This window comes from Microcaecilia unicolor, chromosome 13 (assembly GCF_901765095.1).
Source record: "Microcaecilia unicolor chromosome 13, aMicUni1.1, whole genome shotgun sequence".
Lineage (NCBI taxonomy): Eukaryota > Metazoa > Chordata > Amphibia > Gymnophiona > Siphonopidae > Microcaecilia > Microcaecilia unicolor.
This window is the reverse complement of record NC_044043.1, coordinates 62,910,178-62,925,032: the sequence shown is the minus strand read 5'-3', so window position 1 is coordinate 62,925,032 and position 14,855 is coordinate 62,910,178. Positions and strand designations below refer to the sequence as shown.

The 14,855-nt window shown below is 42.5% G+C and overlaps 1 protein-coding gene across 1 annotated transcript in view; it reads right to left on the bottom strand.

Annotated features, from left to right (window-relative positions):
- Positions 1-3,830: 3,830 nt before the first annotated feature.
- The window catches only part of MYO1C (myosin IC), a 199,566-nt gene continuing 188,541 nt past the window's right edge, over positions 3,831-14,855 (bottom strand). The window contains 2 exon segments of the mRNA XM_030222087.1: positions 3,831-4,654; positions 8,570-8,669. Of these exon segments, the coding sequence (XP_030077947.1) occupies positions 4,628-4,654; positions 8,570-8,669 (127 nt within the window). The 3' untranslated portion in view covers positions 3,831-4,627.

Sequence of the window (14,855 nt, the reverse complement as noted above, 5' to 3'; positions counted from 1 at the left end):
TCAATTTAAAACTAAGGGAAAAAGGGTTGTACAGTATGGAGACTACTTAATACTGCTTGCTCTCTTTTTTATTTTTATTTTCCTCCGAGACTGAACTAGACCCTACTGTGTCAGAAAATTAACATTTTAAAACTATGGGGAAAAGGGTACGGAGACTAGTTAATAAAGTTTGCTTTTTTTTTCTCCTGTCTAAATTACCCTACAGTTTCTCTTTTAAACCTCGTTACCAAAACACAGAGCAAAATAAGCCAGAGAAATGTCCTTGTAGTCCACTACATCTTAGCCCTGGGGCTAGTCCTCCACTTCCAAATGAGTAGGAAGGATAGGCTCTCAGGTGGAGATTTTCTCCTTCTCTGTGGAGGGGAAGGATCAGATGGGATGCCATAACAACTCCGAGAAGTATCGTGAATACTCATCTGACTCCCATGAGCACTCCTTACTGCTGTCAGCCAGAAACTCCTCATGGGAGGGCTGAGACTGAGCCCACCTCGACAAGGAGAAACTATGTCCCCGAGGGGCATCGAGGTGTCTGCGCCAGCCTCAAATCTGGCGAAGCCTCCTCCACCACCTTCGAGGGGGTCCCTACACAGGTGGCAGTCAACACCTAGGCCGCAAGCAGCACTGGCATTGGAGACCTCACCACAGGCTGATGGTCATGTGCGGCAGCCACTAGAGGCATGGCAGGTACAAGTACCTGTGATGCCAATGCACTCTATTGTATGAACTCTGACAAAAGCTCAGAGAGCAAGGCACTCACTTAGGGCTGACATCGGGGAAAGGCTGGGGTGTCTCTGCAGAGACAGGTTTAACAGTCGGGGTCAGACGGATACTTGGTTCTGGCTGCGTGGAGACCCACACGCTAATGTTTCTCGGGTACCAGGTGTTCCCTCAGTGTCCCAGAGCACCCAGCAGCATGTATCGAGAGCGATCGATGGTGATGCTTCTTGGGCTTTCCCAAATGCCATCATCAACACTCCTCAGTGCCAATGAGGATGAGGTTGAATCCTCATGTCGCCTCGCAGTCAGGTCTGATTCTGACCAGTCCCGGGGGCCTGCACAGCAACTGGCATCGAGGCAAGTGGAGACCCACTCAATGCACAGCCATACCCAGTGTCTATGGGCCTAGCAGCCATGCGGACCAATGCACCCAATACTGTCTTCAAAAAGTTTTTTTCGCTGAGCCTATCTGGCCAACTGGGTTCTTTTCTTCACACAAAGGCAAAGAACATAGTTAGAAGCAGTATGTTCAGGCCCCAAACACTGAAGACACCAATAATGGGTGTCTTTGTCAAAGATGGACCTATTGCACTGGCTGCAGCACTTAAAGCCAGTGGGAACCTTCAATGACATGGAAGGAAAAACAGCTGTAACTAAATCAAAAGATGATGGTGCCGAAAAAATGGGCAAAGCACCAGAAAAAAGTACAGGGACAGCCTGACTGGAGGTCAGGCCTAAGTGTGGCCGAGCATGGTAAAAATAAAGGAAACTTAAAAAGTAACAAAAAACAGCTCCAAAATAAAACAAGGCAAAAAATAAAAGGAGCAGATATAGGGATGGCACAAAACATACTCGGGAAAAAAACCTCTCAAACTGAGTTGTGAGGAGTGATGAAAACAGTCCCTCACCGCGGGGGTGGGGGAAGAGAACTGGAGGTCCCACGCTTTCTTAGTAGGCAGGAAGGCATTTGTGCATGTGTGGTGGGAGCTCTGAACCGGGCGATGTTGGTGGGACATGTCACTCGCATGTGAGAATTATTGGCCTACTTGTCCTCGGAGAATGTTATTCTGCAGTCAGCTACAGTTAAGTTAAAGCGGCTTTAAGTGTAAGAATGGCAAACACTGTTAATTCCTCTTCCTCAAAGGCCAATTTGGAAGGTTTAAAACATTATATTGATAACAAAACAGGCAGTCGCCATGCTCTAGCTGCACTTGTCTCCCATATGTCTGCCATAGCTAGTAAAGCTGAGACGCTACAAGACAAAAGCTCCCCAGACAAAAAAAAAAAAACAATGAAATTGGTTCTATTTTATAGATAAAGCACCTGACATGGATGACATAAAAAATGCTGCATGAACAAACAATTGTGATCTGGAAAGCCTTGGAGGTGTAGATCTGGAGCTATCAAATGTTTCAAGTTGCAAGCAGCCAGACTATTAGGTGGCAGCTAATGCATTCTTTTTCACAAAGCACTTAATACCATACACTTGAGTACAGAAACTTTCCACGTCAGAACTTTGTAAACCTATCTTATTATTTATTAGGATTTATTTGCTGCCTTTTTGAATAAATTAGGACATCTTCAGCCAGATTCCTCACAGGTCTACCTCTGATCTTATTTCCAAAATTAGCTTAAGTCTGAATTTTTAAGAACAAGTGGGAGCCTATCAAGGGCTGCTTAGCAAATGCTTTTAAGGTACCTGCTAGTAATTGTGTTGGGAGACAGACAAAACGAGTATATTACTTTCTTTCATTATACTGCTCTTTTATGTTCAACAACCAGTGCCCACTGAACCTAATGGTTTTTAGATTTAAATTACTCAAGGCCAATTGTAATCAGGTTCACAAGTTATAACTTAGGTATTTACCTCCCAAAGTAGGCTTACATTCTGAGGCAGAGAAGGATGAAGGGCACTTGCCCAAACTCGGGATTTGAACCCTGGCTTAGCTGGTGCTTAGCCTGCAGCTCTAACTACTAGGCTACTCCACTGTTGGAACTGATATGTAGTTATTTATGATAGGAACAAATGTTAATTTTTTCCTCCTCGTCATGTTTATTTGATTGGGAGGGTTAATAATTCTGTATTAGGTAACCCAATGTGTCTTAACCTTTTAGGTTTATATATTGTACCCTCTCGTTTGTTGTTTTTTCAAGATTTTTTTTTTGTATGGTGCCTTGCTATTTCAACAAAGGGCAGTCAATAAGATTTTAATAAACCTTTTAAACAAAATGGAAGGCTTGCAGTCTTCTACTTCTACATATTTCTATAGCTCCACTAGACAAACACGTAAGAGACGGTCCCTGCTCAACAGAGCTTACAATCTAATCAAGACAGAAGCAGGAAAAATAAGGGATTAGGGAATCACTTATGGTGGAAATGATTAAAACAGGCACGGGTCCTGAACATGTAAATGGGAGGTAGGAGTTAAAAACAGCCTCAAAAAGGTGGGTCTGAAGGCATCTTTTCAAAAGGAAATGTCACACTGTTTCCTTTCAAAATCCTGCCACGGAGGGGGGCACATAGAAACAACATACTTTGTTTTCCCTTATCATTAATTGCATATTAGCACTTTTTAAAAACAGTTTACTCACATAAATAGCTTTGGAAATTACCCTTCCTTAAGACCACTTGAAAAAAATACATTTTATTTTTTCCCTATTGCACCAAAGTTATTAAATGTCTGATTTCCCTTTGATTGTTACTCCCACTGCTGATGTATCTTCCATGAACTAAGACCACGGGCATGGTAGTTTAAATGTTTCTCACCTTCTCCATATATAGAAAAAGGCAGTTGGCAAAGAATCTATTTAGAGACCACCTCCAGCTCTTAGTTTATATTATTTACAACTTTTATATGACCAATTATCTCTTTACCATTTATTCTAAATTTAAACAAAATGTCAACAGAAACAGAGTTGTCTTGTAATGTGAAAAAAAATATATATAAAATGCTTTACTGTACCTCCAACTTTTCATCCCCAAAATTTGAGAGAAAAGGACTGATTTAGTTTAACATATTAACTTGCTCCTTTACAAGTTCAGAAATGATCAGTGGTCAGTACAAGCATATTCTTTTTACATGATAGGAAGAGCTTTCTAAAACTTTTAAATAATGGAGTTGACCATGATGACTACAAGGAATTACCAAAAATGGCTAAAAACTTTGGTTTCACTTCATACCCCTCCCCACCCCAAGATATAAAATCCTCCATAAAAAACCTTCCACATCCTCCAACACAGGATTTATGTGGAAGCAGGTTAAGTGCATAGAGATCCATAAGTGCAAAGAGACAAAAAGAGAACATACTTGTGAATTAGGATGTGTGAAAATACATCACTAAGGGACCCTTTTACCAAGCGGTGATAAAAATGGCGCTAGCGGGACGCACTCAGACATCCTGGGGTAAATTTAGTTTGTGTGCAAGTGCACCAACCCCGCGCTAAAAAAATTTTTTTTATTTCTTAGCGCTGGGGTGAAGAATAAGCGTGCCCAGTACTAATCAGTTAGCTAACCAATTAGCGAACGGTTAGCACAGGAGCCCTTACCATTTAATAAATAGGTGGCAGAAAGAGCTCATTTGCTAACTGGGAAATTAGCATGTGGTCATTAATGGGGGAAATAGAAAATGCAGCCATTTTACTGCCGCACTAAAAATGGCCTCGGTGTGCTGGAAAGGCACATGCTAGTAATAGTGCTGCTTAGTAAAAGGGCCCTTAAGAGAGACAGGGATTCATGCTTATGTTTCAGTTGGTCAAAAAAATTATTTTGGAAGCACAAGTGTTTGATAAAATTTGTGAAAAAATATAAAGCAGCAAGGAAGGAAGTAAAATATAAAGTTATCGCTGAAATAAACAGCCCCTCTTCTGTAATCTGATTAATGAAGATCTCCATCTGGTCCATGGCTTTTGTCACCGGGAGTTGAGACGTGGGGCAACCTGAGGAGAAGATCAGAATAAGTGTCCTAAGCAAAGTATCAGCAATATAGACTAAGGGGCTTAAATAAGAAACGGGCACTCTGGTTCAAAGCTGCTTTGAACCAGTTAGATTTTCCAGATAGCCCTAATAGATATGCATGCGACAGTTCCACATACAACGAAATGCAGTGTTAATTCTCTCAAGCATATTCATAGTAAGTATTTATTTGGAGGTACTTGATATACCGCTAATAGTACATGAATGCAGCTTACAGTTTAAAGACGAGCATTGGCCAGAAAGGTAGCCAGGGTTGTACCTGTGACCCTTGAGTTATTCCCCCCCCCCCCCCCAATCTTTGTCTTTATGGTTGTAACTGTTGCCTTGCTCAGTCCCCTCCCCCCCCCCCCCCTTTGCATTAAAAAAAAGTGTCTTTAAAGTGTAAAACTTATTTACGTTTTACTGTGTGGGTAGTCCTCAGCAAGGACCAGATTACTTATTTTTGCATGTTATCTAAGAGCGCTGAGAGATCACTATATTCCACTAACTGTACAGCAGTTCTGTGGTATGTTCACACATTTGTAAACAAAGACATGATGGATTAAGACTAGAAGTGATGTGCAAGATATGCCATAGCCAAGGAGTTGAACTTTAGTATTAAAGTATTAATAAATCAAGGCCTCAGCCTTCCCCAATTCCATGGCTACAGGAAGGGTTTCAAAATGCAGCCCTTCTTGTGAAATTCCTCATTCCCTGTTAAAGCCAGTGACAGAAATTTCTCTGTCTCCCTATCAAGTGTGTTGTAATTCTGATAACAGCCCAACACCTTAAGCAACTTCAAATGCAGTGTAACTGGAAGCAGAACTGGAGGATGTGGCCTGAACTGCCAATGGCCTGCTCCTTCTACTGTGGTCAAGGAGGAGGTGGGTGGGCAAGGGAGAAAGAGGGAAAAGAACAAGCAAGGAAATGAAGGGAAGGGGAGATCAAGTGGTGGAGAGAGAGACAATGGATCAGCATACAGAAAGGGTGAAAAGTAGATTTCCTTCTTCTTAAACCCAGAAACATTTTTCCCTTTCCTTCCGTTCTCTGCTTTTCCCCATACTCTGCTTTTTGCCCTGTCCCTTAAAACCCCTTTCCCAAGATCCCATCCCTATTTCCCTCCTCTGCGATCCACCTCCCTCTGCTGAGAATGTGCTTCTCTCACTAGCTCCTAAGATCCCAAGCCTGCTTTCCCAGCACTGATCACAATGATCCCTTTCCTCCTAAAAGACAGCCAGAAATAGACTTAAAATAAAAGTTAAAAAAACAATATGCAAATTTAGGATAATGAATCACATAACTGCCCTAGAATTTTGAAAAATCCACCACAGAATATGCATAGTTCCTGCAGAATCCTGATAAAGATACTGAAAGAAACTGTGCTTTCTATAAAGGACTCCAGCATCAATTTATGTAAGGGCAAAAAGATTCTGTGGGGTCTTGAACCAGGAACCTGCTACACAAAAGATCAAAGCCCTGCATATTAAACAACTGAATGAATCTGGTAAGTTCACATCATGGAAGGGAACAGGTCAGGTCTTGATGCAGGCTCCGTGGTCATATCCTAAAGAAAGAACTCATTTTGGCCTCAATCAGCCGGCAGAACAACTATCCTGGTTGCAAGTACCTTGACCTAATTCTGCCTTAAAGCCAGAGCTTTTCAAACTGAGGGTTGGGGCCCCAAATGGATCATAAAATCCGCCTTTGGAGTCACAATCTGTTTGGACTCTCCATAGGTGCCTTGTTATTCTGTACCTCGAGGGGAGGGGGGGTTTGCACAATTTTATTTGGTCAAGACCACAAAAGGAGCAATAAGCATTAAGTACAGTGCACTCCATTTAAGTGCACGTTGGATAAGCGCATGCTCTGTTTAACTGCATGCCGTACTTTGGTCCCGTTTTTGGCACCATCAGTTTCTATGGGGACAAACTATGGTTTAGTGCACCACTGATAAGTGCAAGATTCGCTTATATGTATGGTTTAAGACCGCTCCTCTGTAGGAAAGACTCCGCATAAGCCGATTGGCGCGTGACAACCAACGAAATTTCAAATTTACTGCCCCTTTAACTGCCACAGGCAGAATAAGCAAAAGAATATTGTTTGAGTGTACACTGGAGTCGGAGTCGTCATCGCAGCGGAACTGTAAGACTTTAACACTGGCTGAACGAATAGAAGTTCTTAAAAAATTAGAAAACAAATAAAGTCAAGCATCTATTGCTAAAGAATATGGTGTCAATCCCAGTCAAATTTCACGTGTCTTGAAGCAGAAACACCAGCTTCTGGAAGACTGGCAAAACAATACAAATCCACACAGGAAATGTAAATGGGCGGGAAAAGCTAAGGAGGTAGAAGATGCTCTTCTTCGGTGGTTTTCTCGAGTCAGGAGCAGACAATTTCCTGTCAGTGGTCCACTGCTTATGGAGAAAGCTAACCAGCTAGCTGAAAGTCTTGGACTAACTGAATTCAAAGCCACTGTTGGATGGTTGGAAAGATGGAAGGAGAGAAACATAAAATTCAAGAAACAGCATGGTACATAAGTACATAAGTAGTGCCATACTGGGAAAGACCAAAGGTCCATCTAGCCCAGCATCCTGTCACCGACAGTGGCCAATCCAGGTCAAGGGCACCTGGCACGCTCCCCAAACGTAAAAACATTCCAGACAAGTTATGGTGAGAAACAAGACGCTGATGACTTTGGTGCTTCCTACCATCTTGAACGAGTTTGCACCTCATGATATTTTCAATGCTGACGAAAACATTTGGCAAGCGATTCCTGATGAAACACTTGCATTCAAACATGCTGAAACTTCTGTAGGTATAACGTCGAAGGACCGACTGACGCTCCTGCTTTGCTGCAATATGGATGGGAGTGAGAAATTGGAACCCCTCGTCATTGGAAAGAGCAAACAGCCCCGTTGCTTCAAGAAAGTTAAGCGACTTCCTGTGTCATATGAGGCTAACGCAAATTCATGGATGACTGGGGAAATTTGGATGTAGTGGCTAAAGAAGTTAGACACTAGAATGCGGCACAAAAGCATCAGATTTTGTTGCTTTGTGATAATTGTGCTGCACACAGGGATGATGTCAGACTGTCTAATGTCAAGGTGGTCTTCCTGCCACCAAACACTACCTCTCTGATCCAAACTATGAACAGGTTATTGACATCCCAGCCGGTGTTACTGAAGAGGAGTTTCATCGCTACATAGTAGTTGATTACGATCTACAAACAGCTGACGACAGCACTGATGTCGAGATATGCGCCTACACGCAGGCAACAGCTGATGATGAAACAGATGATGAAATGAGCAGTGAGGCACATGCTGACGAAATTCAACAACCTCCTGTCACTTCTGCAAGAGCGCTGTAGAGTCAACACCGTGCGGGCCTATCTGGAGGCCACTGGATGTCAGCGCTATGACAGTTTTTACCGTCTGGCAGACGTAGTCTATGGAACTCACAGGCCCAATAGTGTACAGAGGACTATAACTGATTACTTCAAGTAAGCTTAACGCTAGATAACGGAGACTGTATACTGTACATATAATAAACAGTACTGTACATATGTTTATCAGATGTCAAGCTTCTTTGGGTCACAACAGTGAAGTGCACGCTCCGGTTAACTGCATGCATTTCTTTGGTCCCAGACCCTTGCACTTAAGCGGACTGCACTGTATTTGGCTTCATTACTAGAGAACATGGACTGTCATAATATGCTCTGCAGGTTTAAATATTTTATATTTGAATCCCTAAAACTGTGTGTTAGCCCTACAGTTTAAGAAAAAATCCTGTACTGAACCCATAAAAATAACTGTGGTTTAAGTAATCCAGGCTAGAAACCCAACAGCCTGTTACATTGTTCTACATGCTCAACAAAATGTTGCTCTGGAGAATGAACTTACCACGGATAGATGTCCATTCTTGGCTTTGGCTATTAGCAGTTCTGAGCCTGAGGTGAAGTCAATGATGCCCTCCTTACCCGGTCCAGCTGCAAACTTGATGCTGTCAAAACACAGGGCATGCTTTTGAATTCTGAATAGTCCTCTCTATAGGACTTCACACAAAAATGTGACTTCTGACATGTAACAATGGGATCAGCAGCATTTTTTTTGTCAAGTTTATTTTTTTTTATTATTATTATTTATAAAATAAATGCACCTGTCTCCAAGGACAGCAGGATAATCTTCACACATGGGTGACATTCAACAGAGCGCGTGTGGGAATTCCAATACTTTTCCAAAATGTTTTGGTCCTGCCTGCCATGGTCACACGGGACCCCCTCTATAGTTGAAGTGAAAGAATGGGCCAGGGGTGGGGGGAATGCAGTTGGCTTCTAAACCCCAAATAAGGTTCTGAAGGACTGTCTGGCCCAACCTACTGTTTCATCAGGAGTCTTGCTGTAGACCAGGGATTCTCAATCCAGTCCTCGGGACACACCTAGCCAGTTTTCAGGATACCCACAATGAATATGCATGAGATAGATCTGTATGCCCTACCTCTATTGTATTCAGATTTCTCTTGTGCATATTCATTGTGGGAATCCTGAAAACCTGACTGGCTAGGTGAGTCCTGATGACTGGGTTGAGAACCCCTGCTCCAGATAATAATGCAAGGTGAATATATGAAGAGAAGTCCATGTTGCTGCCTTGCAAATCTCTTCTATGGAAGCTGACCTCAAGTGGGCTACCAATGCAACTACTGCTCTGACATTGCAGGCCATGACTTGACCCTCTAGCATCAGGCTTTGCCTGGGTATAAGTGAAGGAAATGCATTGTGCTAGTCAATTAGAAAGTGTGTGTTTGCTGACATCAGCCACCATCTTATAGGGTCAAAAGAATCAAAAAGCTGGGTGGAGTTTCTATGGACTTTAGTCACTGCAGATAGAAAGCCAAGGCTCTCTTGCAGTCCAAAGTGTGAAGGGCTGTGGAGTCGGAGTCAGAAGCAATTTATTTTTAAATTTTCCAAAGCGCTTTATTGTGGACAAGATAATCTAGATCTATACAATTCCCCAATATTTTCCCCATTCCCCCAGTCCCAAGGTCACGTCTGTAGCAAAGCCTTAGAACTCCATCACTTATTCTGCCCCCCCCCCCCCATCCATCTCTATAGTAATATCCAGTTCTAGGGAAGAATGGTCTGACCACGTCCTTGGCCATATCTGAAGTGCCCGTGCCCTTCATTGGACACCCAAGGTCCCCAAACCAGTAGTCAATATGTGAATGGGATTTATAAGTGGAGGAATAGAATGTATATTCCTTCCGCTGTGGGAAGAACATTTTCTACAGATCTACTAGGCCCTACCTAGCTAGATATGTCTTAAAAACTTGTCTATATTTTCGGCCATATGTGGTGCTTTGAGATGAGCTATTTAGGGATGAGTTCAATGTTAAATTAAAGTCTCCTCCCTTGAGTATTCTTCATGAGCACCTGATTTAAGCCTTGCAGAAATGCCCCCTGCTCCTCATTTGGAACATAGACATTTAAGAATGTATAAACCAAGGAGCCTAGCTTAACTATAAGTAGAAGGTACCATCCCTGTCTATCTCTCATCACTTTTGAATGGATCATTGGTATTTCTTAGAAAAAGCAATCATGACTTCTTGTTTTTTACAATGTTAGAAGCAAAGTAAATTATAGGATATTTCCTTTGCATACAGTATTTCTCATGAGCGGGCAGCAAATGCATTTCTTGGCTAAATGCCACTGCTGTGCCAGTCCTCTCTAGCTCCTTTAACATAAGTTGCCTTTTAGTTGGCTTATTGAGACCTCTCACGTTATAACTAAGGAGAAATTAGATCTTACCTGCTAATTTGCTTTCCTTTAGTCCCTCCGGACCGGACCAGGATTGGACTGATGGGTTGTGCTCGCCTACCAGCAGGTGGAGACTGAGAAAAAACTCTGACTCTAGAGAGCCAATAGGAGCCCTGGCCATGTGACCTTAGCCTCAGTATTTGAATAACAAAGCAGGAAAGAAAGAAAGACCTTCTGTGCCGTATGGAATCCTAGCAGCCACAAAGCACTCGGCAATGCCAAGTATCAGAGCTCACCAGCAACTCTCACCAGAGAAGTGGTATGGCCCGATATGTATTACAGCTCACCAGCAACTCTCACTAGAGAAGTGGTATGGCTCACTTGTACTATAGCTCACCAGCAACTCTCACCAGAGAAGCGATATGGCTCACATGTAATATAGCTCACCAGCAACTCTCCCCAGAGAAGTGGTATGGCTCACGCATAATATAGCTCACCCGCAACTCTCACCAGAGAAGTGGTATGGCTCACTTGTCTTATAGCTCACCAGCAACTCTCACCAGAGAAGTGGTATGGCCCACTTAAGATTTTATATATATTCCATCAACTGAGCTTACCAGCAACTCTCACCAGAAAAGTGGTAAATCATATTTAAGGTTTTATAGATATTCCAGCAACTGAGCTCAGCCACAACTCTCACCAGAGAAGTGGTATGGCGTATTTAAGGTTTTATAGATAGATTCCAGCAATTGAGCTCACCAGCAACCACCAGAGAAGTGGTATAGACCACGTAAAGTTCTGTATATATATAGTATTGTTCCACGAATCGTAAAGAAATGAATACACTTCCTACTGAATACACTTCCTACTTAATAAAAGAAGCTAAAGAGTAGAGAGAACATGGGAGGGGCCTGGTCCGGTCCGGAGGGACTAAAGGAAAGCAAATTAGCAGGTAAGATCTAATTTCTCCTTCCTTAGCGTCCCTCCGGACCGGACCAGGATTGGACTGATGGGAAGTACCAAAGCAGTAATCTGAAGGGAGGGACCCTATGAAAACTGCAGAGAAATGTTCATGCTGCATAGGCCACCTGGCGACAACTAACATGTAGTGTGTCCCAATGAGCAAAATAAAATGAAACTAGGACTAAGTTGCCAACTTACCAATGTGCACCGAGAGCACCAAAAATCGCCGTAGTAAGAATAGAGCCCGCTTCTGAAGTTGTGGAATATGTTGTAATACGCTGTGGAACTGCCCTCTCAGCGAGAAGAGAAATAGACATTCTCATTTCCTTGATCCTTCGCGATATAGCGGGTTAGAAACAATGAAAAACTTTTACGCCTACTGGCTAGAAGGACAAAACCAATAAGAAAAAACCGATTGGGAAAGGTGAAAACTTTAAACTACAGCAGACCGAAAAGAAGTTACCAACCGTAGAAGTATTCCACACATAGATCTACTTGCTGCAATGGCTACTGGGAAACACTGCTTGAAGAGGAAAACTTTATAGAAAAAGTTATGGCTACTAGAAAACAGAACTTTAAGAGTCTGTTCACCTAGTTCACCTAGCTGGTGGACGAAGCGGGAGGTACAGGTGCAGGACTCCTTTAAGAAACCGCTTTGACAGTGGATGCTGCATAAGCGTGCGGTTGTCAACAGTATCATGCATCACTGATAGAGCTGCCAAATGAACTCTAATGGATGAGTAAGACAGACAAGATTTCGCAAGATGCAGAAGATATTCCAAAACATGCAAAATGGATACTGTTTGTGGAATGAAGTGGCGAGAGGAGTACCACAGAGTGAACCGTCGCCACTTTGATTCATAGGACTTTAATGTAGATTTCTGTCTGGAAGCAATTAAAACTTGAAGTACTTCCTGCGAAAATATCAAAGATGTTGCAGACCCAGTAACCACGCCATAAGTTTGAGTGACTGGGGGTCCGGATGTAGAAGGGTGCCTTGGTTCTGCGTAAACACCTAGTGAGATGATGGAAGAAACGCATAAAGAAGGCTGAAAAACCCCTGCTGGACGTTGGCATCTGTCCCTGTCTCCGTCAAGACTGTTGCTGAACGGAAGAAGCAAGAAATGTTCGTGAGCCTGAAGGCAAAAAGAGATAGCCCTGAAGTGTCGCAGTGAGGAAGTAAGGCTGAAAAAATGAGAGTCCATTCACCTAAATGCAGGGTGACACAACTAAGAAAAAATGAGTACAAACTCAAGAGTATACTCTTAACTCCTCCTTGGCGGATGACATAACCCATTGCCATGGCAAGGACCAACATAGCTCTCTCCGCCTTGTTTGTCAGTAGGGAAAACAAAATTCACCCGAAGGTAAAACGAATTGCTGAGATCCCCCAGAAAAAAAATATATACAAACAAGCTTCTGCCAAAAAGTGTATTGCACGAAGCATCCCAATGACAGAACTAAGGTTCTTGAGATAACTAGATGACACTTAAATAGTGCGATTGATGACCCTGAGATTCGCAATAGGATGAAGGAAAATTCCTTCTTGGGCATTAGAAAGTAAAATTGCATTCTGCAGAATAGAGCGAGGAAATGGCCGAAGGCCCAAGGTCACCAAGAAAAATATAAACTGGGATGTTTGCAGAGGAGACAAAAGACTGTGCGCCAACCTGACTAAACAAAGAGAAAATCAGAGATATCTGATGAGAGATCAAATGAGAGATCAAATGAGAGGCCTGGCTACAATCACCACCCAACCTAGAGACTGTAAGAAATGCAACACCCGGTGCGTGACCTGAGAACTCTGCTGATAAGACTTTCTCCAATTAGGCAGTCGTCTAGGTAAGAATGAAATGACCCTAAAAGCGCAATGAACATCCTCTTAGATCTATAAAAGAACGGAAGAGAGAGTACTGCTGAAAATGACCGGTTAATGCATAAGCAAAAAACTAGCCATTCTCTGGATCCTGAGGAGAAGAGGAAGGGTGACCAAGGACACCAGTTAAATAGGGCTACAAACTCCAACCCTATCTCTATGGCGTTCCATAGTTGGGTAAGTTCTGAATATAGAAAGTTCTGAATATAGGAGTCCACCAGCTATGGTAGTACGCTCCGGACAGAAAAAAATTGTCCCAGTATGAACGTCTGATTCACCGGCCTGTAATTTCTTGGATCTCCCTAATCCACATACCACTAATCCACGTACCACGGTCATGCGTCCTCCCTCACTGAGATGTAGATTGTAAGCTCCTTTGAGCAGGGAACGTCCTTCTTTGTTAATTTGTACAGCGCTGCGTAACCCTAGTAGCGCTCTAGAAATGTTAAGTAGTAGTAGTAGTACCAGACTCACACCCAATAGATATGAATGTTGAGCTTGTTTCAGGTTAAAACACCGAACCTAGGCCCAGGGTCCCCGGTGTTCCTAGTGGTGAACAGCCATGGCAAATATTGTATGCGTTAGTTTGCAGAATTACTGCAAAGCCTTGCTTTTGGAGCAGAGATTTCTGTTTGATACTCTCGTGAGAGGTTTTTTTTTTTTTTTTTTCTTTTCTTTAATGCTGTTCTGGCTGTAGAAAGGTGGACATTTGAGCTTCCCCAGAATGGCAAAACTTATGTACCTATGCCCATTAGATATGAATGCTGGACTTGATGGACTTTAGGCCTTACCCAGCATAACCATACTTATGTACCTATGGTATAAATACACAGGAAGTGAGTGAATCCCCTTCCAATTGAAAGAACACTCTGGAGTGAAGGCGCATAGAATGAAAATGAAAAAGGACAAACTTGGAAATTACCTGTAACGAAAAAAGTGAAGTTGTGCCACAGCCACTTGGTGAAGGCAGTGTAGACAAGACTGTATCTGAATTCAAGAAAGCTTGATATAACATCAGGTCTCTAAGGAAGAGGAAGAGATAGCAGATGGTATGTATAGGCATACTGGACCAAACCAGGATGTTTATAATCTGCCAATGCTGCACTGATAGAGTAGAGACAAACACGAGTAGATGGTTTGAGGACCGTCCACTATCTTTAAGTGAAAGGATGACTTTATTCTCTAAATGACCATATGTCCTGTAAAAACCAGAAGAAAGCTAAAATGAAAAATGAGAGGCTTCAAGGCAGTTGGAAAAGAAGGGAAGACATGAATAAAGCATGCCTGCTAAGGCAGCTGAGTGATTGGGAGCTTGGTAGACAGGACTGTCCCTCAGAGAATATGAAAGAGCTGATATATCCCCATGGCATCTGAACAATATACTGTATGCCTCTAGAGAAGGCTTCTTAAAGTCGGAAAAAGAAAACACTGTATAACACTACAGCCATTGAGAGTGTCTGTTAAGTTCTTAAAACACTATATAACATCATAGGCATGGAGTAAAATGCTTGAAAGGAACTAATATATTATGGTCAGAATTGCAAAGTACCAATCAATTGACTCTTAGACAATGTAGTCCTATTCACCAGGGAATGAG